General features: G+C 33.2%; 1 protein-coding gene across 1 annotated transcript in view; it reads left to right on the forward strand.

Annotated features, from left to right (window-relative positions):
- Ance-3 (angiotensin-converting enzyme Ance-3) overlaps positions 1-24392 on the forward strand; it is a 245584-nt gene that overhangs the window by 70749 nt on the left and 150443 nt on the right. Inside the window, exons 15-21 of the mRNA XM_072522909.1 lie at positions 9903-10061; positions 10467-10707; positions 14458-14747; positions 14945-15114; positions 16605-16729; positions 17346-17589; positions 19800-19898. Of these exons, the coding sequence (XP_072379010.1) occupies positions 9903-10061; positions 10467-10707; positions 14458-14747; positions 14945-15114; positions 16605-16729; positions 17346-17589; positions 19800-19898 (1328 nt within the window). The remainder of the gene's footprint in view (positions 1-9902; positions 10062-10466; positions 10708-14457; positions 14748-14944; positions 15115-16604; positions 16730-17345; positions 17590-19799; positions 19899-24392) is intronic.

The raw sequence follows: 24392 nt of genomic DNA on the forward strand, positions 1-24392 counted from the left end.
TGCAAAATTTAATATTATGGTTACGGATTTATCATTCAAAAGCTTCAACAGTTCTGTAGGAATTTCATCAGGTCCATTTGCTTTTTCATTTTTAGCGTTCTTGTTGCGTATTCTACTTTCAATATGTCTGGCCCAGTTGCATTGATTATCTGAGTAAAGTTGTTTCTATCGTCTTCAAATAATTCATTTAGGTATTCTGTCCATCTTTTTATGTTATTCTCTAGATCTACAATAAGATTTCCATCTTTGTCTTTAAGTTTACCTATTTGGCATTTCTTTATGCTTCCTGTTATCTCTTTTACTTTTTTGTGCATATTGAACGCATCGTACTTTTTCTCATAGGTTTCCATTTCTTCACATTGTTCTTTAATCTACTCCTCTTTGGCTTCTTTTATTCTCTTTTTTATGTGTTTATTTATTTCTTTGTATTTGTCTGGGTAATTCTTCATCATTCTTCTTTGTTCCATCAAGTCTAGTATATCTTGTGTTATCCACCCCTTATTCTTTGTTGTTGTTTTTGTAAGATGTTTCTTTCCTGCTGTTTGTATAGCTGTATTTATGTACTTTAATTTTTGGTTAACGTTGTTTGTATCGTTAATTTGTTGCTGCACTGAACGGAGGTTTTCATTTATTTCTTCTCCTGTTTCTTGTCGTATATTTTTGTTTCTAAGTTTATTTAAATCTATTGCCTTTCTGTGTGGTCTTCTAATATTTTTTGGTCTCAGCCTCTATCACAGTCACTACCGGGTTATGATCTGAGCCTATATCATCTTTTGGGTACGTCTTAGTACATTTAACAAAATTATGATACCTCCTTGCTATCATAATGTAGTCTATTTGATTTCTCACTATGTTTTCTTTGGTATGTTGTGGAGATGTCCATGTATATAACCGTCGAGGAGATAATTTGAAAAAGGTATTTGTTTTTACGAAGTCTTCACTTTGGCAAAATTGAATCAATCGATCTCCTCTGTCATTTCTGTTTCCAAGCCCATATTTTCCTACTTGTTCTCCTACCTTACCTTACCTTGACCCACCTTGGCATTAAGATTGCCCATTAATATGTTAATGTATGGAAAGACTGACTTAATAAGTGAAGACAAACAACCTGCAACAAAAAGGTTCAGACCTGACAGTGAAGTCGAATAAATGAACCAAATTTTAACTTTTAAACCAATGTATGTAAAGAAAATAAAAAAAGTAAAGTTCAATAAACATTGCAAAATTTAATAAGGCAAGTGATGAAAAAATCGACTTATTTTATCAAAGCAGTAAGGCAGATTAGATTAATATTGTATATCATATTTGTAAGAAAAATAGAATAAAATCAATATTGTTAATTATAAAAATACAAACAATTATAATTAATATAAGGAATATAATAATATAATGTGTAAAAAATTACCTTAAATTTAATTTATAAAATATATAAGTATTATTACATCATTGATATAAAATGAAAAAACATATGTTGATTTTCCGGGATTTTACGAGATTTATGGGGGGTGAAAATTATGTCATCATTATTAATACTGCGACAGACTATTCGAGCAAATTAAAAAAAAGTAGGTATTTAGGGTGACTTTCAAATGGACTCAATTTTTCCGAGTTTTCACATATTTTCCGGCCAGTGAAAACTTTGTAGTTATTTATATTTCGACGAGCTACCCCAGAATAAAAAGAGAGGCTTGCAGCTGCAAAGGAAGCCGAGATCATGTACATTTTTCCTACGTGTTACAATTTGAAGTTCCGATGCCGAAAAAAAACGAAGCTGAAACAGATATCCTCTCCATTTTCCTATGTTGATCTTTCGAAAGTACCGTCGTTTCGAAAAATTAGATAAATTTTATAGCTATAAAGATAAAGTTTCAATATAATAGTTTAGATTTTCATTCAAAATTTGTGCAAATTTTACTTCTTAATGTTTATAAACAATGGAGATATGATTTTTTTAAAAATAGTCACTAACTTCGTTCCTATTGGTCATAGAAGGTTTTTTATTTTTTAATATAAGCTTTTTTACCAGCTATCCAATGGTTGTACGTACAAGTCTGTAGCTTGAAAAATATAGAAGTTATTACAATTGTTTATAAGTAAAAAACATACCTGTTTTTCAAACGTTTATTTTGTAAATAAATTCGATGAAAACTCCATATGCATTTAACTTCTGAGATAGTCTAAGTCTTAAAGAATCCTATGAAATTTGCTGAATGTGTCTAGCATCATGCATAGGGCAAGCTCAATAGTTTAAATAATTAGCCTCAGGGATAAACAAATTAAATAACTTATAAAATATTTGACTGATCGGAGGGAAATTTCGCACAAATCTAAAAGATGGTAATTCCTTGATGTTTAAATGTATTAATACCATTTTATTTTGTTAATAAAAAAATTAATAAAATTTATAAATTAGTGCAAAAAACTGCTTTTTTGCAAATATCTCTGTAAATTATTTATCAATTTTAATTAAAAAAACGGGAAAATAAAGATATTTTTTTACATAAAAAAATGACATAAATATTGTTTATTTTAAATATAAGGAAAAAATTTATAAGACAAAAAATCAAATTGTGACCATAAATTATTGCTTAAAAAAAACGCAAGGGTAAAACTAGGAGTATCTTTTCATCTATTCATCATCTAGTATCCCCCCACCTATGTCTTAAAAGCTTTAGATATCTGCGAAACATTTTTCCACCTTTTTTTTTAACCAGACTGGGCTAAATCTAAACTAAGCCATCAGGCAAAACCCAACAAAAGCATCTGTTCGGTTTTAGCTGTACGACTAGCGATACATTTTTTTCAGAGTAACTTGGGTATTGCCTGCCAAGCATTTGCACAAACTGTAGTTGTTGAAACATAAAGACTTGTTTCAATTTGGGGATAATATGCATTATCTATTGTTCTATTGCAACGAACCACGGTGCTTCTAAATTTAATATAAATGATTCACGCAATAATTAGTCATTTAAATTAAACCAGTTAAATTTATTTTCATCTTTAATTATTTTTAGAAATATTCACTCAATGGAAAAATTTCATGAACTCAACTATATAAAAATGCTTTAACTGCAAATAAATTATCTAGAACATTATTGCTTTTTGCAGGTTGATTATGGACTCATCAACTCACGTTGCACGCTATAATAACCCTAACCTTGACATGGCAATGAAAAACCAATCGAATAAATAATATAAAATGATTTGTTCTTGTCTCATTTGAATAATCGTGCGTACCGAATTAATTCTGTGTTTTGTTTACATTTTTTTTTATAGATGTGTTCTATATTCCCGGAATTTTCACCCAAAGGTGTGGTGCATCGCAATGATGTAATAATTTATTTTTTTTATAGTATTGTTTTCACAATAAGCATATCGTATATAAAGTTAAAGCTAAAAAGTACCCTTTTTTAAATTTTAAAGGCAACATTTGGCCCTGTGTCAATTTCGGTTTTAGGAATGAAGTATTTCAATATTTACACAAATGTATGCTACGAACCGTGGATCTTTAACCGTGAATAACAAATTGTTACTCTTTAACGAAAATATAGTTACCATAGAATAGACTGGGGCAAAATGGTCACTGTAAAATTTTTTGACAAAAAATAACAAAAAACGAAATAATTTAGTACAGTTTAATAAAAAATTTAAGGGGTATAACAAAACATATTTCTTTGAAAAATTTATATCTAAGTAAGCATCTAAGCGAATCTCTTTAGTACTGTTTGCTCTAGAATTTTAAAGTTCTTTGGTCATTTTCATTAAAGCGATTACAAAATGGAGCGGTTGGTAGTCCCAGCGATGGCCAGACGTTACGAAAAAGCTTCTCAGCAAACAGTATACTGAGGCAGTACATGTAACAGATGACCGCAACCAACGAAGAAGTATCATTGATCAGACTATCCGAGCTGTTGCCTTTGGAAACAAAAGTTTATAAAGTGATATAAGGTTGAATGCTCGAATAAATCAATTTTAATCAAATAAAAGGCAGACATCGAGCACAGTTTTTTATTAAATCTTGCTGAAGTACTTTTTTTCCTAGAGAAAAGGTTGTTTACTGCCAGTTAATATTTATTTATTTTAAAGTTTTTGCTTTAAAATGTCGTACATATTAAAGATAATAAAAATTATCTTCAGGTTGGTTGGTCGGGTACTCAAAGCTGAAATCTGTCGAATATTTCAGAATGAAAACATTTCCCGCAGAACAATTTATAGAACAATACCGGAGTGCGATCAGGGAATATTATGTCTGAGTATCCCAAAAAGTAGAAAACCACGTGAATTTATTGCACAGAGTTTAGAGAAATTGTTGGGAAGGGCAAAAAACCAGGTTGGAATGTCAAAGAAACGACTGGCTCGTCACTAGAGATCTTCTAAGAGTAGGATATCGTTGGAATTAAGGAGAAATGGTCTTAAATATCGAGCGATATCTTCTTCTTCTTTTAAAGTTCCATCTTCTATCGAAGGTTGGAAATCATCATGTCTATGTGGAATAGGTTAATTGCCACTCTAATCTGCAATACAGCATTCAAACCACTCCCTCAAGTTTTTAAGCGATGATATTTTTCGTCTTCCCACATTTCTCTTTTCTTGAATTTTGCCTTGCAGAATAAGTTGCAATAATGAGCATCTTCTAGTAACTTCTGCGTTTGATATTCTTTGAGCCCATGATATTCATAGGATTCTTCTGTAACACCAAAATTCAAAGGCGGCCAACTTATTCAGTATTTGTAGTATTTGTAGGTATCCACACTCTCAATTACAGTATCTTCTACAATCAATTATGTTTAATTTGGATTCAGAGCTGATGACTTCACACAAAATACATTGGTAGAAGCAGCAACCTTTATGTCCCAGACAATAAATGAGCACAACAGGCAAACTATTGGCATCTTCCTAGATGTGCAAAAGGCGTTCGATTAGGTCTGACATGCTGGACTAATTAAAAAACTCCACCAAGCCGTGCCCATTCCATTCTTGAGAATAGATCAATCTTACTTAATCGCTCGGAATATACGAGTCAAATTCGAAAACCAACTATCCACCGCATTTACTCCTCTTGCAGGAGTACCTCTCTCTCTCCAATGGCACTACAGCTCAAATCGAGCCCTGATCTCCTCCAAACTATGCCTCTAACTTTGCCGAGTTGCCAAGTTCTCACGTCTATCAAATTTTGCTCATCCGCTGCCACTTCATCCTGTCACCTTTTCCGTGGCTTTTCTTTGGGCTTGCGCCCTGCATATTACTATCCTGGGCTCTTTTTGGCATCCTTCCAGTCTCCATTCTCACTGCATGACCAGCCCATCGAAGTCTCTAAAGTTTAACGAATTCTGAGATCGGTGCCTCTTTAAAGAGTTGGTAGAGTTCATAGTTGTACCTGAATCTCCATCCTCTATCTCCATCTCCATCCTCAACACTATATACAGTCTATAACAACGACCTCCCAACGCCCCACAATTCGTCTGAGAGTATATTGCTATACGCTGACGACACGGCCTACTCTCCTCCCAGGGCCGACGGTAGACGTCGTTCCGTGTTAGATAGAGCGCAATTACAACTCGATTAAATAATCAAGTGGTGTAACAAATGGAGAGTAACATCAAAAACTCGACTAACTTTATTCAGAAATCCCAAATGCTCCATCCTAGAGCTGGAACAACGAAATCACATAATGCTCAATGGAGAAAGACTCGATTTTAGATCATAAGTGTCGTGCTTGGTTGTCAAATTTACAAAGACACTCAATTGGAACGCTGATCTTAGAAACACGTCTACACGACAGGGTAAGAAACAGAGGCAAACTCCCAACAGCAATAAGTCCTAAATTTGGCAGCACTAGTCAAGTTACCTCCCTACACACATTTATACCTTCTTAAGACCAATTATCGAATACAGAGCGAAAATCTATACTCTACTAAACGAAAGACAACTCAATCAAGTCCTGGCCACAGAAAGAAAAATCCTGAGAAAATTATGGATAAAAACCACAAAGTATCTTCAGCATTAATTTACCAAATAGCAAATGTAGACTCAATACATGATAAGATACTTAACCTAAGTAAGAGATACGTTCTCTCCACTATAAGCATAGACATATAATACAAGATAGACTGATTGTTGCAATACAAGCCCGTTCCCTCAGTGCGACAGAGAACACTGACGCAAAGAAGTACCTGCATCTCTTTCTAATTTGCCAGGTTATTCGACCACGTGACCTAAATGACCAATGAAAAGGTCACGTGGTCGATAAACCCAGCTCATTAGACAGAGATGCAGGGACTGCTTTGCTTCAGCTTTCTCTAACACACTGTGGGAACGCGACTGTATTATAGCACTCAGTCTATCTGTCACGTGGGTCACGTGGTCGATAAACCCAGCTCATTAGACAGAAATGCAGGGACTGCTTTGCTTCAGCTTTCTCTAACACACTGTGGGAACGCGACTGTATTATAGCACTCAGTCTATCTTGTATTATATGTCTATGACTATAAATGTCTCGAACAATAGAGCAAAGGAGGTTCTCAAAAAAACCTGCCATCGACGAGGATATTTATTCCCCATAATTCCATTCCTGCCTGCTAAACTTTTGAACTTAGGAGGTAACGAACTTCCTGATGAGCATTGGAATATAAACAGCTCAATAAAATATAGCAGGCATTAGCCTGCACTGCTCTAAAAAGAGCCGTTTCTAATAACCCTTATAACTATCTAATTAGTAACTGCATGGAATGAACATAAAACAAATCATAAAATAATAGCAAAAACCACCCATCGAAGCAACAACTGCGAGTAAACTATTAACCAAAAACCCAGCTTCTATTACATCTTCCAGCCCCCTACATCTAACAACATTTTTCTTTATCCCTTACTTAGACCCCCGCAACAAAAACAGGGGCAGTCATACCTTAGGGCAAGAGGCGAAAGCCTATAACAAGGTCTTGATAACGTTAAACCGATTATCAAAAATCGACGTGTCGCTGGGTTTTTCAAAAATGTTCTCGCATTTTCTGATAATGCTTCTGTTTCGTTTTTGTCGGGCTACCCTGTATATATACAGATATATTTATATTAAAAAACAATAATGGTATAATATTACTTATACCTACATTTATTAAGAATTCATGAAATGTCGTGATCAATAATAAAAACCGTCCACCACTTTTGGTTTCAATCGATAATTGTTCATAACCCTTCCTTAATTTGTGGCAACGTTATAGCGTCTCTACAACTTCCTCTAAACACATTAACATAATGATAATAATAATATTTTCATACAGGTACAATATCCTTGAGCTTTTATTGAGTCACAGAACGAACCTTAAAAAAATTAATAACTACGTTTAAAAATAATTATCATATGATTCAAAACACTTGTGTACTTGGAATAGAATGACACATGTATCAGTACACATGGTCAGGTAATGGATAGTTAGTTGTTGTTTTTTTCATAATTATGAATGAAATACTCATCAGTAATGACCTAGTGTGAAAGGGGATTGTTTTGTAAATAATCTGTCTGTGATAATTCAGATAGTTTACATACAGCCGATTCATAATGAAATACTTGAAAGAAGTTTCAAGCAAATGCTAGCGAATAGCGAATAGCTAGAAAGTAATGCTAGCGAAGTTGAAAAAATAAGATTAGATGAATGTCAGTGAAACGAAGACTTTAAAAATCATAAAGGAAACTTCCTCAATCGTATTTTTTTATACAGGGTGTCGGACGAAACCGAAACGAGTAGCATTATCAGGAACTATGACAAAATTTTAAAAAACACAGCGACAGCTTAATTTTTGATTAACAAGGGGACAATTTTTCATTTTCGATTAGCCAGGCAGGCCCTAACTTGACCGCCAGCCCACCGGCCCGCCTTTTTGTTAACATCTTTTCATAAAAAAACGTCGAAAAACCAGTTTCAATCAGTTAAGAAAAGACCAATACACATAGCTCGATAATCATACCTAGTGTTTTAGTTTTATTGGCTTAGATACCACGTGCGGCACCCTAGTAGACCATTTTTACGATTAAGACGTCTTCTATATCCATTCATGATTCTGTCATAATATATCAGTGTTTCATTCTACAATTGGCCTAAAATATACAGGTGCAGTTTGTTGCGCTCGCTAACTTCATTAAACATATACGAGTTGGTGCAAACTATTGCGCTGCAGAATCCTACACACGCAGTCTAATGCAACCAGAGGGTACAACAAACAGCGCCCTTACACTATATAACGAAAACTGTAAACCCAACAAATGGCACCAAAATCCTAACGATGTTTTTCTCGTATACTGCTTGTTGCGCTCAAATCTATAATACAAAAATTAAAAAATAAACTATTTAAGTAGGTACCAAACAAAATAGTTATTAGTAGTATTTCAGTAGTTAAGAGCTAGTACAAAAATGAAAAAGAAGAAGACCGAAGTTGAGACATAGAACAAATAGAAAATAATATAACAACCTCAAAAATAAAAAAAAACTGAAGAAAAACAGCACGAAATAGATCAGAATGAAGAAGAATACTGGAACAGGCCAAGGCCTAAAAAGGGTTGTCGAGCTAGTGATGATGATGATGACATGTTGGTTGTTAATATGTGCAGGGATTTATTTAATATTAAAAGTGAAACTGGAACAAACCATGAAGTGGAAATATCCAGGAGTGGCTAGTATACCTGTTGAATACAAAGCACGTGGTGTTCGTGTGTATTAAGGTATAAAAAAATTGCTTATTACAAGCTTAAATTTTTATTTTAAGAAGATCTTTTCGGAATTAAATCATTCCATCATCAGTTAAATAAAAAGTTGTTAAAAAACATTGTATGGCCACTTAAAAAAAACTTTCGAAGGACATCCGTATTAAAATATAATCCTCATGGTTTTATCAAGGTAAATGCAATAGACTTAACTTATTGATTATTAAAAACTGAAGATGGGGGCATCTTACATGACCCCCTGTAGCTGGTGAAGTTTTTTCGACTTACATTACCTGCTATACTAGCTACCAGCTAGTACCAACTAGCTTACCAGCTACAGGGGGTCATGTAAGATGCCCCCATCTTCAGTTTTTAATAATCAATAAGTTAAGTCTATTGCATTTACCTTGATAAAACCATGAGGATTATATTTTAATACGGATGTCCTTCGAAAGTTTTTTTTAAGTGGCCATACAATGTTTTTTAACAACTTTTTATTTAACTGATGATGGAATGATTTAATTCCGAAAAGATCTTCTTAAAATAAAAATTTAAGCTTGTAATAAGCAATTTTTTTATACCTTAATACACACGAACACCACGTGCTTTGTATTTATTTAATACTTTTCGTTGTATAGTTTATTTGGATATATTTATCAGATTAGCTGTATTCGCAATTATTTGATTTAATCTGTTATCTAGTTAATGGCTGTCTATATATTTCCCATCGACACATACCTATTGTCATTATAGCAGTGACATCAGCGAATATACCAATTTTAGTATAATTTATAAATGAATAAATAAATACATTTCCTTATAATACATCTCTAGTATATGATCTCCTTGTTTAATTCTACAAAAGCTGTGTTATAAAAGTAATTGAGACATATGGGTGGGTATATTGCTTAGGTAAATGGGATAACCATACTGTTATCAAAGGCCTGAAAAACGTCGAGAAATATTGTTTAACATACCTTTCCTTTTGCAAAATTTTTCTCTAATACTAATTAGATTATATTGAGAATTATGTTTTGCGATAATATTTTTTATATCTTTAACAAGCTAAAGCTTTTTCCAAATTGGTTACCTTGTATAATCATATCAATACATGTAGGAATTATAGTCAAAAAATCAGAAGAACTGGATAATATAATAAATATAAAAACTGTGTATTTAAAGAGTCATATTTCTCTTTATATTGTAGATAAATGCCCAACAATTTTACTCGGAATTCCAGCACGGAGTCTGGGAACTACTCAGTAAGGTTGGCAATATAAATAGCTTGGATCCTCAAACATTCAGACAAATTAGGTATTACTCAGTGATCGGGCCTTCCGCACTGCCTCCAGAAGAATTAGATAGGGTAAGTAGATTTGGATTAAAAATCTGTGTTGTTTAAGTTTATACCTTCTTTAAATTATGCCACAATATCATATTTGTTGGTGACCAAAAGTTTTTTTTTTTTTTCGAAGTTGAAACTACTCTGTTAATTAATCTCCTGGAAAAAAAAATAAGAGAGTTATAAATGACTGAGTGATGAGCGAAGTCCAAAGAGAAGTCTAAATCTGGAAACAGATATCAGTTGTAGACAAAATTTTTAAAGTGGAGAAACTTTTAAATCCTAAAAAATACAGTTTGAATCTTCTTTAGACTTTTCTTAGACAAAGCATGATCATATAGACTTTGCAAAATAATCTAAAAAACAATGTAATTACCTCTTTGTGGAATTATTGTTTTTATTATAAATTTAATTGTGTATTTATTTTAGTACAATCGACTGATTAACGACATGCTAGTCCTGTACAATACTGGCTCTATATGTGCCTTTAATGATCCTCTGCATTGCGGACTAAGGCTACAACCAGATCTCTCCAAAATCATGGCCAAGAGCAGGAACTGGGATGAGCTGCAGTACGTTTGGACTGAATGGAGGAGAAACTCCGGGCAGAAGATGAAAGACGCGTACGAGCAGATGGTAAAGGTATCCAATAATGCTGCCAGAGCAAATAGTAAGTTTTTAAAATATACACATAACATTGTATTTATTCAATCATCTTTGTTCTTGGTTGTCGGTTGCAGTTCTTTATAAATCTTCTTATATGGTTATTTAGTCATGATCTGTACAGTAGTCTCATTCTTACCAGTTGTCTTCTTTAAACCCCAATCACAAAACAACAAAAATTAGGCTAGTGTTATAAAATTTAAATTGATCTTCGACTTAAACTAGAATACACCTTTCACTCCTTCAAGTCTTTCAGTCTCATAAACGGCCATATTCCTTTTCAACATCCATTCGTTATGGATTTTTAGGAAACAGTTTTTTTTGGATATAAATGTTTTCTCTCTCTCTCTCATTTCAGTTCAATCCCAAGTTCTTGTTCTAAAGTAAAATTCACGGGCACCGGATTAGCTGGCGCATGGTCTGCTTCCATTATGTCCACTTGCACTTGTTCCACAATCACTTGTTTATTTATACGACTCAACAAATTTTTTATCTCTTGTCGCATTGCATTCTTTTTCGACATTGGGAAATAACCAGGATTGTTTAGTCCGTCGTAATACTTTTTTGGATTTTGTAACGACAGGACACTAATGTACCTGTAATTTCAGAGAGGATTCAGTATGTAAAAAAAAAACGCTGGATCTAGCTGGATTGCTGAATGATGGGTTCAGCAATTGCAACTTCTAGCTCCAACCCCTAATCTAGAGGACCAGGTAGATTTCTGTAAAAGCCTTCTACCCTTAGTCGAAAGAACTAGTTTGGAAGCGATAGATACTCGCTTTCATACTAGTAAATTCTGGACTAGGATTTACTGGCAGAGTTGCTCAGTTAGGAGGATTTTCGCAGTACATATTTTAAAAAAATGCATTTATCGACATCAATGCAGTCTTCTACGACCTTACCAGCCATTTTCTTTTAGCTTTTTCTTTCTCTACCATGCTTGAGATCGGCTAAGACTCAGTTGAAGTATAAATATTATAACTTTAATACAAATACAAATTTATACAGACTCAGACTATACACTAGACTTATATAATTATTGTTATTTTCAATACAAACGAAATTATATTGCTGTCATCATTATTCACTTCTCACATTTCTAATATTTGTCCGCTGTTGAAAATAAAACCGAGCGTTCGTTTTCACAAGAAAATAACAGATCTTCCCATGGCGATAAACAAACAACAGATGTATCATCTCAATAAAGTGTTTGATGCGCGGATAACTACAGGGTGGATTCAAAAAGTGATGTAAGATTTATTACTTTTCACAAAATTAAATTGATAAAGAATATTTATAAATTTATAAAGAATTAAAGGCATAGTTTCTAAAGTTGTTATTAAATATTGTAGTATTGTTTTATATGTGATTCATGCTGGGTCGAATGACTCATTAAAAATCTCCCATCGGCTTAAAACCCTTAACTACTGACGTGGATGTTTCAGGACGTAGACTCTGACATGCGGTATGTCATACCGTTGCCTATTCTCCTTTGTTTTTAATATGAATTTATCTTATATCACTGTATTTGTTTTTTATATCAACTACGGAATGATTCTTCACATTGCTGTAGCATAATATACTGCTACAAGTAAAATAAATTTTACTTTTTCAAGAATATTATGAATGCATGCATACTATTTAAAAAAATGGTGGACGTTACTACAAAATCGTTTATAAACTAAATTACAAGAAAAATTGATTACTTGTGACTAACAAATGGTAAAATAATGTTAAAAAAAACAGACTAATGATTTAAATTTAATGAGAAACTAAAATACAAAATTCTGACAATAACCAAAAATTACAATAAACGCAAGGTCCGCAATTTTTCTTTGTACACTGTAAGCACACTGGTTTTCCACAAGAAAAGCCCACATAAAAAGTCTTTCGCTTTAATGCACTTGGGCATAAGTAACACGTCTTCTTTTTCTCAAGCCTTTCTTCAAAATCTGCTTCTTTTTGTCGTTTTTGTCCTGGTATTCGTTCAATACCACATAATAATTCTCTCGGGATTCTGGGATTTTCGAGTCTTCTTTGTAGATGAGGTAAAACTAATTGTTTCGCCAACTCCTTTGTGTAGTTTAGCCTTTCCATATTATCTTCTTGTAGTGATTGGTACACAACATGCGAATTAACAGCAGCTATATCAATGATGCAGTAAAAAATAGTAAGTGGCCATCGACGAGAACGACGTTTTACAGAATATTTGGCACACTTGGCATCTAAAGTATCGACACCTCCTTTCGTACGATTATAATGAGCTATAATTTCTGGTTTTCCAGTAATCTGATCCGTGCCTATTGAATGGTGCATCGAAGAAATAAGTAAAACAGCCCTCGATTTTTTTGGCACATGGGAAATTAGGGATAAACTTTTCGTAAATTCGTAAGTAGTTGAATTTACTTGCCTACATCGGTGTGGCTGGAATTCCGGAGGGATTTCCCGTTTATTTTTCTTAAGGGTTCCCACATACGTTAACTTCTTTACTTCTAACTGCTTTACTAATTCTATAGAACTAAACCAATTATCAGCTGTGATATTACGGTTGGTTCCATAAATAGGTTTAGCAAGCCGAAGAACAGATTGAGTTGGTTTATTCATCTTCTTTTCTTCCTCAGATAACCCAGTTCCGTCAGTGTCCTTGCCTCCATATATATAGCACATGTGCCTACGGAATACAGTTTTTGACAATTTGATATGAATATATTAAATATGTTACTAATGGCTGCTGTTGGATCTATCTTTTTTCTTTCTTCTCTATCCAGAGGGTTATCAAAACGTAAACATTTTAGAAATATTGCAAATCTTTTTTTTGACATAACACATCTGAATATATCCCTACCAGTGCCACCTGTAGCAAATATAGAATTTATATCTTCGTCATTGGATTTGAAAGCTGATGAGTATAAAAGCAATCCCAAAAAGGCTTTTAGTTCTATTTCATCAATTTCATTTAGTTCTGGTCTATTCATTCTTTTATAGTTTTCTCGAATTGCACGTAATTTATTATTTGTCCATTTACGTATTTCTTGTATTATATCGTCAGAAATAAGAAAATTTAAAAAAAGATGAAGTTTCGTTTCTTACATCTCTGGACCGCACAGCTGGTACTTTTGTTACAAGGTTGTGTAACGGAGTTCTTACATTTTTCGAGGGTGCTGTAGTAGACCACTTAAAACGATTTTTTGCCATAAAAATATGACTTACCATTATCATTTAAATGATATGCGTCTTCAGAACTTTCCGACTGCTCACTTCCGGTGTCGTGTGAACTTTCAATACATACTTCTTCGCTTGCATCGTCAACATCACTATCACTAAAATATTCTAAATCACCAGGTACTTCGTCAGCCCATTGAGATAAAACAGCCTCAAAATCATCATCTGAAAGCTTTACAGTTTTGCGGCTAAATTTAGAACAACTGGATGAACTTGCTGCCATACTAACAGCAAAAAAATACACTACACTGCTTTTAACTATAGAAACGTAAATACTGACATGCGGTACTTGATACCGCAAGAAAACTTTATGTCAACGTAGCTCAAAGACTAAACGTGTACTAAAACTGCAGCAGTTAAGAGCAGGTGCAATTAAACCCCATTTGAAGGTACACAGATGGTGTTCTAAGAATCTTTTATAAAACACGTTTTACAACAAAATATATTTTCGGCTCGGTATGGCATACCGCATGTCAGTGGTTAAGGGTTCTACATGCTGATTTGTTCTTTTTTTTTTTATTTTTTTATTTTGTAGATTTTACTGACAGTGCCGATTACTGGAGCTTCCCATTCGAATCCCCATCCTTGATGTTAGACTTGGAAGATGCCTGGGAAGAAGTGAAGCCACTGTATGAGCTACTTTTAACTTACGTGCGACGCAAATTAAGAGAATATTATGGACCTGAAAAGATCAATAGACAGGCACCTTTACCTGCACATATTCTGGGAAACATGTGGGGTCAGTCATGGAGCAATATATTTGATATCACCCAACCGTATCCTGGACAAAGCTTCTTAGATGTTACTCCAGAAATGATCAAACAGGTATGTATGAATATTTTCTCGCCTTTGTTTTATTCTTTATCACCTTTTGCTTCATTTTTTTGTTACCTTCACCTTTATCTTTTGTCTGTATTATCATCATCATCATTAATTTTCTTATTGCATACGTTTATTTGACTTTCTTCTTCTCTGATCCTTTACTTCTTTTTTTTGAAATAATATATATATTTTATTTTTAGGGTTATACTCCACCAGATTTGTTTAGGTTGGCAGAAGACTTTTTCGTGTCGCTGAATATGAGTGTTCTTCCTCTAGAATTTTGGCAGGGATCGGTACTTCAAGAACCGCTGGACAGGATAGTACTTTGCCAACCTTCTGCCTGGGATTTCTGCAATCGTAGGGACTTTAGGTAAATAAGGAAGTTTAAATTATTTAAATAAAAATGGATAAGATGGTTGAGAGTTCGGAGAAAATCCTTAAAATATGCATATAAATTTCAAGAACTTGCTGTCTAAAGGTAGATCTAAAGAAATATTTAAATAAAATACCAACTGAATGAAAGACCAGACATTCTGTTAGATAAAACGTTTAATGAGACAATGCAGGAGAGAAAACATATTATATAGAGTGTTGTAATTGATCACCAATCAATAATATTATTACCTGCTTCTTTAAAAGTCCACTTAAGGCACTTCCTATCTTTAAATTTAAATAAAGAAAATATGTGTAATATATATCGAAATATTGTATTTATATTTGAAAGGTCTCTCAATGCCATTATGTATGGAACATCGTTTAAATCTTCGTTGCGGCCTTGCTGGTTGACGCACATCCGAAATGTTTAACTTTCCATGACTCTGGGGCGTATAAATCAGGTTAAATTTTGTGGCATATATCACCGTCTTGTTAAAACTACTAATCGTCAACATATAGCGCTCACCGTTAATGGTGATGGTCTAACTAGCGTCGTTCTGTGATAAATGAGGATCGATGAAGTCACCAGACCAAAATTATCAATTTCATCATCAATTAGCCTATATTTGTCCACTGCTGAAAGTAGGCCTCCCGTAAAATTTTCCACCTATTTCTATCTTGAGCTTCTTGCATCCAGTTTGTGGTGATCCACAAACTCCAGACCAAAATGCACATCAAATAATGACATTTTCGAGATGATTTGGACACTCTTGGATCTCATCTAGATTGTTATTGTTGCAAATTTGACGTTTCTGTTTATTGATGTCTTCGTTCGTTCAAAAAATGGCCTCATCGATAAAGATGATGTTTCGATGAAAATTAGGGGCAGTTTACTACCTCAGAGTCCATTCAGCGGATACACGTCGTTGCCTATGGTCGTTTACCTCCAACTCCTGTCCAGTTGAATTTTGCACGGATGCAAATCCAAGCCAGGATGCAAAATTCACCAAGTTTTCGACTATGAAAAACCGAGTTCTTGTGAGCGACGTGAAGTCGACTGCCTTGGATTCTCCTGTACGCTCTCACGGACAGCGGCTATGTTTTGGCAGACCTTGTATTTTGTCGACGTACGAGGATTGGTTGATTGTTTACTCATCCAGTGGACTCAAATTTATCTAGAACACTGAAGGCGCGGCGGGTAACTTCGTCTCGATATGACGATTATGGCAATTTCGTCACGGAATCGAACAGAACACCAATTTTAATAAAATATTTCTATCATTTGCATAATGGTTGTTTTAGGCTATATCTATCCATGATGATTTCAATAAAGACTAAATAAATGACAGCCATCGACAAAAAGACCGTTTAAAAGTTTTGCCGGTGTCCCCATTTTGTTCAGGACATTATATTTTTACGTACAGTATAATTTTTGATACTCTTCTAGTTTATTTAACAAAATAGTAATAAATACGATGGTTTTAGGATCAAAATGTGCACAAACGTCAACATGAAAGATCTAATAACAGCTCATCATGAAATGGCACACATTTACTACTTTATTCAATATAAAAACCAACCAAAAGTGTTCAGAGATGGAGCAAATCCAGGTAAGACCAGATTAAATAATATCTATTTTCCCCTTCTTCTTCTTTCTCTTTATAAGCAATTCTGCCTGCTCATCAGCGGATTGATACCTCTATGGAAAGTTTTTACTTTTGCGCGGTCATCCAATAGTTCTTCAAAAAAGAAGAAGAAGAGCGCATATTTTGTCTGACTTAATAGAAAATAAAAGCAATAACTGGGTCATCATTATTAGCTTCTCTAATTATATTTCTTTATCAGTTTCTATCTTTACTCGTGCTATATACTAATTCTCTTTAGAGACATGCCCTGTCCAAGAGTTTCCCATCGAATTAGAGTGCATGAGTACTGTCTTATTTCTTTTATCAACCCAATATTCACTACATACATCACAGAAGTCCTTTCTTATTAAGTGTCCACTGCAAAATATCTCGGAGTATTTTATCCTACTGTAGTGTTGGGCTTCCTCTACGCTAACCCAACTGACTCTCTGTGTTGCGTATTCAAAAAATATATATGGTATTTTATGGTTTTTTATAATAACTGTCTTTTCTTAGCTTTTTTTAATTTATCGTTAATAAAATTTATAAAGACCTTTGAATATTTTGTTTCTTTACTATGAGCATACTTTACATGTTTCAGCTTTTCATGAAGCTATCGGAGAAGCAATAGGCCTTTCAGTAGGCACTCCAAGGCATCTGCAGGCTTTGGGATTAGTTCAAAAATCCATAGATCGTGTAGCTGTGGATATAAACTTTTTGTATTCAATGGCTCTCGACAAGATAGTCTTCCTGCCATTCGCTTTAGTAATGGATAAGTGGCGATATGACGTCTTCAAGGGTGTTGTTCAGAAAGAAGAATATAATTGCCATTGGTGGCTTCTGAGGTAAAATTGGTTATTCTTTACTGTATATACGATGTTTTTAATAAATAAGATACTTTATTGTACAATATAATTTAAAAATATTACGTATAAAGACTGGATTATTATCATGGCAGAAAGGTCAAAATAAGGACTTATATAAACAAAAAATTGTGCAAAAATAAGCATAATATTTATGTTAATAAGCAAGGTTTAAAAAAAATTGCTATAACCTAAAAGAAAACATCTAATTTTTTTATTTAAATTTACGTGCTCAGCAACTATGGCCACCGGCGCGAGGGCAATTGCTAACACCAGTACAAGAGTTATAATAGAGTTAATAAGTTATGTCATAAAATTTTTTTACAGTTTATAATACAATAATATGTTTCTAAAAAACTGAAGACTTCTGTATACCTGGTTGGGATTTCTAAGAATGGAATCTTTAAACTCAAACCATAACACAGCCCTTCGACTCTGTCTAGGCGCATTTCCTTCCAGGCCATCCGAGAGTATCTACTGTGAAGCCGATGAACCCCCTTCTGGATTAGACGGCAATATCTTCTCCTTTCTTATGCTGCATCTGTATCTCTTCCTTTTTTTCATCTAGCTGCGGTTTGAGATTTAGCTGTCATCTTACTTCACCGTATTATGAGATTCGGTAAGAATGTGTTTCACTGTTAGTTGGTATTGGATTGTTTGACAGAAAGGATGGACATCTGATGTCATCAGGAAGCTGTGTGTTAGTTTGGTGTGACCTATATAAACTGAGTTACTTAGTTACCAGCTGATGTCCGTTTGAAGAGGTTTACTCTCCGGACACTGGAACTCACTTAAAGCATGGGTGTATGTTACCTGAAGTAAAATTTAATTAAAATATTAAACATCAAATAATATTAATAACATTATGTACAATCTTTGGTAACATTATATATTATAAAGGGTTTTTACCCTAATATTTTGGTGGCTCGGGCATGGTAACCTGTATTTTTAACCTGATGATGGAACTGTTGTTCCGCAAACGTTCGTGTTTTTGATGTAGCCCTTTTAAGGGTTTTTATAAAATATACCCATTAACAAAGATTAACCTCTTTTTTGTGATACGTGGTATACAGCCAGCTGCAGAAATTATTTTCCTTGTGGATTTTATTTTGGAATTTGCTAGGGATAAAGTTAATCCCAGAGCGTGACTCCGGTTGATTATTATGTTTATTGCAGCTTGCAAAAATTTTAGAACTAATGGATGCTGAACGACGCGACGGTGACAGTATAATATTAAATCATCTACATAAGATACAAATTTGGTAGGACAAGGTAAATTGTAAGATCACTTATGGCGAGCTCAAAAAAGGAAGGACTTAATACTAAAGTTTGAGGAATGTCATCGGTTTAAGTATAAACAGAAAAAAACACAATGTTTCCAGAAACTTTAAAGGTCCTTTGAGACAAAAATTGTGTATGAAATGAAATATATTTCTGAATAGTATAATAATAATACTATTGACATTTTTCATTCATTCGAAAATTTTCGGAAAATCCATTTTATTATATATCTCGAGAACTTTATATAGACATGGAGGTAACAGTTTCTTTAAGAATATGTAGGAAACGTCATCAGGGTCAGCAGCTGTGTGTTTACAGGATTTAAGTGTAGATTTTATTTAGGAATAGGTTATAAGAGAGTTCAGATAATTGGTATCTTGTAAAAATGTGGATGAATAAGGAAAGGGTGAAGGAGCAGAAGAGTATACAGGGTTAGGTCTAGATTTGTTGCGAATTTTTTCTGCCGGAACCTTAGCTATCTCTTGATTGTCAATGATAACCTTTTAATTAAAAAATATATTGGAGATTTTGTGGTTATTTCTTTGCCTTGTATTTGTCCAATTTTTTTCAAACTTTGCTTGGACTAATATTTTCATTTATGGAAAAGATATATTGTATCCATGAAGTTTTCTAAGTTATTTAATGATAATTATAATGATATATCTGCTAACAATAATGTACTGGATATTTAAAGTAACATGCCAGTTAATCCCCTAAATTCAACGTTGTTCAGTCTATTGCATGAACAGGTGCTAACAATGAGTTTTCTCGTTTTATTTATTATTAAATTTAAATTGTTAATTAAAAAATTGGTAAATTAAGTACTTTTATTAAAAATCCAAAATTATAAGAAAAAAAGTAAAATGTTTATTATCCAGAATTTAGTTATATAATATGTATGTTGTTTGTAGTGAGAAATACCAAGGAATAAAACCACCAGTACTGAGGTCCGAAATCGACTTTGATCCAGGGTCCAAGTATCATATTCCTGCCAATATTCCATATTTAAGGTAAGTGTATTTAAATGTGATTAACAGTATCTATCTACCTACATGATTAAGTTTAATACAACATATTTATACTAGATAGATACCTTATTACTTTTCTGTAGGTAAAATTATTTCCAAGTACCGTTTGATGGTATATTTGGGACAGTCAATTTGAAAATGGTCTATACTGCCTACATTACAAATTGAACACTTTGGAGCTTCGCTGTTTAAGAATAGGCGTGCGTGTATATGGCCTAGTCTCACACATGAATACTTGAGATCTTCTGCTTGTGGCTATTTGTTGCCACGGTAAAATGTTACTCATAATCTGTTTTGATCCCAGTTTCACGCACTTACCACTTTATTTTTGAAAAAAGGTTGTAAATCACTTGCCACACTCAGGTATCCGACCTTTGATTGGTCGTTACCGATCACTTACACCTGCTAAATCATTGCCTTCGATACCAAGTGGGCTTTAAAATGTTCCAATTTTATCATTTTCTTTATGGAATGTTTCGGGTAGAGATTTTTCATGGCTTTAATTATTGCTCTGAGGCAGTCGGAAAGAATGACACAAAAAAAATAATGCAAAAAGTACACCAACTCCCTGTTCGGTTTTTGATGCGTCGGTCAATATTTTAAACCAGTCTTTGTACTGCTAGTTCAAGCTCTGCTTTAAAGATTGCTGGATTTGTTTGATCCTTAAGATTTAAGTTTATTGATACATTAATTTTTGGTTCACCAATAGTCCATGGAGGCAAATTGTCAGAGTTTACAGGAAAAACTAATGGAAATTGAATATTTAATTCAGAACAGTAGATTCAAATTCTTTAATAGTAATGTTTTGTTGTGTTAGACCCCTTATTAAAGTCGTTCATCTACTTATCGTTAAAGGTATTGTCATACATTACTTGGATCTGAGGCAATAGAAGTTAGTAAAGAAAGGGTGGCTCACCGGCTTCACTCAGAAAGCTTTCTATGGGAGTTCTCTGGAATGCTCCACGAGCAATTGTAATGCCAAGATTGTGTACAGTTTCAAGCTTTTTAAGTGTTGTTGTTGAGGCTAAGACATATGTAATTGACCCGTAATCTATTTTAGACCTTCCTAACGTTCGATATACTCTCAATAATGTTGTTTCATCTGATCACCTGATCTGATTTCTATTAACCAGTGTTTTTAATAAGTTTAGTCTTTTATGAAATTCGGATACAGTCTGTTTTATATGCTCCTGTCACGAGTTAGTAACGAGGTAAGCATTTTCTTGATATGACAATCTATATAATTTTATAAAAATTATATTGCTAATTGGACGACATTTTGCAGAAAAGAACCAACCTATAAAATAAACTTTTTTGCTCTATTCATGGTATCGCTTTGAACAGTGGTTAAAAATTATTTGCAGAATGGAACCAGGCCACAGCAAGTGCATGCTGACAGCAAGTAATCTGTAGAAAGGTTCCATTAAGCAAAACTTGGAAATCACATAGCATAAAATACTTCAGAACTTGGTTCTTTTCTTTAATGACTTTTGTTTGTTATGCGGTAAAGCTAAGATTACATTTTTGTGTAATGAAGTAGTAATGAAATTATTGTAATGAAAATTATATTTTATATTTATGTGACGTTTCGATTTTCACTCCTGATATCGTTTTCAACAAAGATTATTTTAAATTAGGGAGTTGTTTTTATAAACACAATTTTTTGACGGTTGTTTTCAAATTGACGGGTGACTTACTCGGCATTGATCTTGTAGGAAAATAGCCATGCTTTTAGTTGAAAATTGTGAGGGTGGTCTTTGTACCCTCAGTATGATATCAAACCTGATTATTTTGCTTGTTTATTTATTATGTGTTTATGTATTATGTCGTCCCTACCATTTCCAACTATCGAATGTGAAAAATAGTACTTTTCAGGAGAGGAAGATAACTTTTTTTAGAGAATCCTAAATCAACGCCTTAACAAATGGAAACATTTGTAAGTTTTTTTTATTTAATGTTTAATCCTTGTTAGATTGATAAAACAATTAAATTGCTTACCGTTTTTGTCTTTCCAAAAAATCACATTTGTTACTTTGCTTTCTGTGTTAATCAACGATTTGTTTTGGTGCAATGTTTCAAGATTGCAAATGTGGCATTTTTGACAGTTCATGTTGGTCTAATTTTAACACATTCATATTCTTAATTTAAAAGGAGGAAAATTAACATAATTTTAATGTTCTTACAAAGTTTATTACAAATCATTTAATTAAACATTGAAGTTGTAGGATAAAATGGGAAAATTATATTTAAAGAAATTATTAAAAGTAGTTTTATGAAAGTATGTATGACTAGAAAATTAATGTTATTAAAAACGTAAAAAACATTTAGTTAAAAATAATCACAATACATTAATTATGGAACTTCACGTCCTGTAGATACCTCAAGTACTCGTCATGACCCTCAATTTTTGTAAAATAATGGTAAATTAAAAGTTTTAAATTTTGAATTAAACGTTATCATTGTCTTCATATGTCTCAGGTTCTGGAAGACAATCTCTAGCAGTACTAGATGTTGGTAAAGACTGGTAATATTGGTGGTATGACCTAAGTATTAAGTTTTGTTCACATAGTGACAAAAGGTTTTTTTTGCATCCGTGATTGGGAGCCTTTCTTTGTATGCTTTAACGGGGTTTACACAATTTTGTTTGCCTCTTTTTTGTTTGGTTTCAAGAGATAAAAAGTTTTCGTCAATGCTAGTCTTCATGAAAAGTTTGTTATTTTCATTTTTCCGATACTGGTACCATATACCATCACTATATTTAAAATTAGTATTTTCATTACTTGTTTGCTCTTCATCTTTTACTTCATTTTCCTTTTCATATTGTTTTTGCTTGTTCTTTGGTCTTATTTTATTTTCTAGTGCAAATGTCACTCTTCTTTGATTAAAATCTAAGAAGTCGTCATGAAGTAGGTATGTCACTTCAAACGGGCATGGCTTAGTGCGTTCAAGTCTTATGATTTGTTCCCATCCTTCAAGGGTGTATACAGGAGATTTTTTTGACTTGAATTGAATTTTTGAATGGACAGAATCGATTTCCATTTCTGAGTGACCCGGTACAAAAAACACATGGTCAATTGTTTTTAAATTTGGATGACAATTAACAACATATTGACACATGGCAAAGAAAGCAAAGTTTTTCTGTTGTTTACCGCAGTTGTCGGACATTATTTTCAAATGTTCAATATTAGGGTAAGACATGATGTATTTAAATATACATGTAGCAATTTCAGTACTACCGCGTTTTCCCTCGGTTTCATCCCATATGAAACATTGGAAACTCCCGTCTCCTAAATTATAAATGGTCAAATTATAATTGGCAAGTTTTCTCACATAAAAAAAGTTCCTGCAGCTCCTTTAGGCATTGACAAAACAGATTTCAGATCTTCTTCCTTTTTTTTTTCTCGGTGCATCTTTTCTTTCGAGATGTTTGTGATGGGCTTCGCGGCTTAAAACCTTTTCGTCATCTGGACTACCATCATAAATGACACAAACTTTGCAAAGGTCATTTTTCGGCTTGTGAAATTTCATAAATGTGACACGTTCGTCATTTTGCGTTGTACAAATATGCCTTTAGTTATATTTACACAAAACAAAAGTATCGAATATTCCATTTTCGTCAGTTTGCAGTATATTCGATATTTTAACCAAAACAAAATAACAAAATGTTCATATTCGATAGTTTAATCAAGATATTTCCCGCGTTCCTTATCAAGATACAATTTTGATATTTTGCTACAAGGTGTATCACGTCTAATGCAAGGACAAGGTATCGAATCTGAAAAACCCGATTTTTCACATTCGATAGTTGGAAATGGTAGGGACGATGTGTTAATTAAGGTGTTATATTATTAAGTACTGTGTTTTGTATATTTATTATGTATAATTGTAGATGATGTTTCTCTGTTATTTATTATTTTGTTGGTAATAAGCCACAATTTTACTTTCAAATTAAGTTTATTTGACGTTTGGATTTACGAAATGGAAATCTCTGGATATTCATTGTATGACTTAAGAATAAATCTATTTTTAGCTTGAAAAATGATATAATATACGACGATGTATTATTTCTTAATAAAAATACACTAAGATTATTATATTTAGAAAAACATTGACTTATACCGCGAGAGGAAGCTGGGCTCACCCCTAACCCCTAAGCGAACCACGGCAAAAGTGATTCTCTGCTTACCCTCCATTTCACTTTTGGACTTGTTTCCTTGATTGCTTTTTATTTTTTAGGGGTGAAAACTACCCCACTATAAAAAATTCGTATAATTGTAAATTAAAGCGGGTAATATTTTATCACAGTTTAACCCCTAAATCTTACCCCTAGGATAGTTATAATTAAAACAATGTGATTAAATACCTTGTCTCCACTGATTTACATGAAAATTTGGATTTAGATTATACTTACCCTCCACTTCAAAATTGGACTTGTGCCGTTGGTTTCTTTTTATTTTTTAAGGGTTATACATAAGT

This window comes from Diabrotica undecimpunctata, chromosome 1, assembly GCF_040954645.1.
Source record: "Diabrotica undecimpunctata isolate CICGRU chromosome 1, icDiaUnde3, whole genome shotgun sequence".
NCBI lineage: Eukaryota > Metazoa > Arthropoda > Insecta > Coleoptera > Chrysomelidae > Diabrotica > Diabrotica undecimpunctata.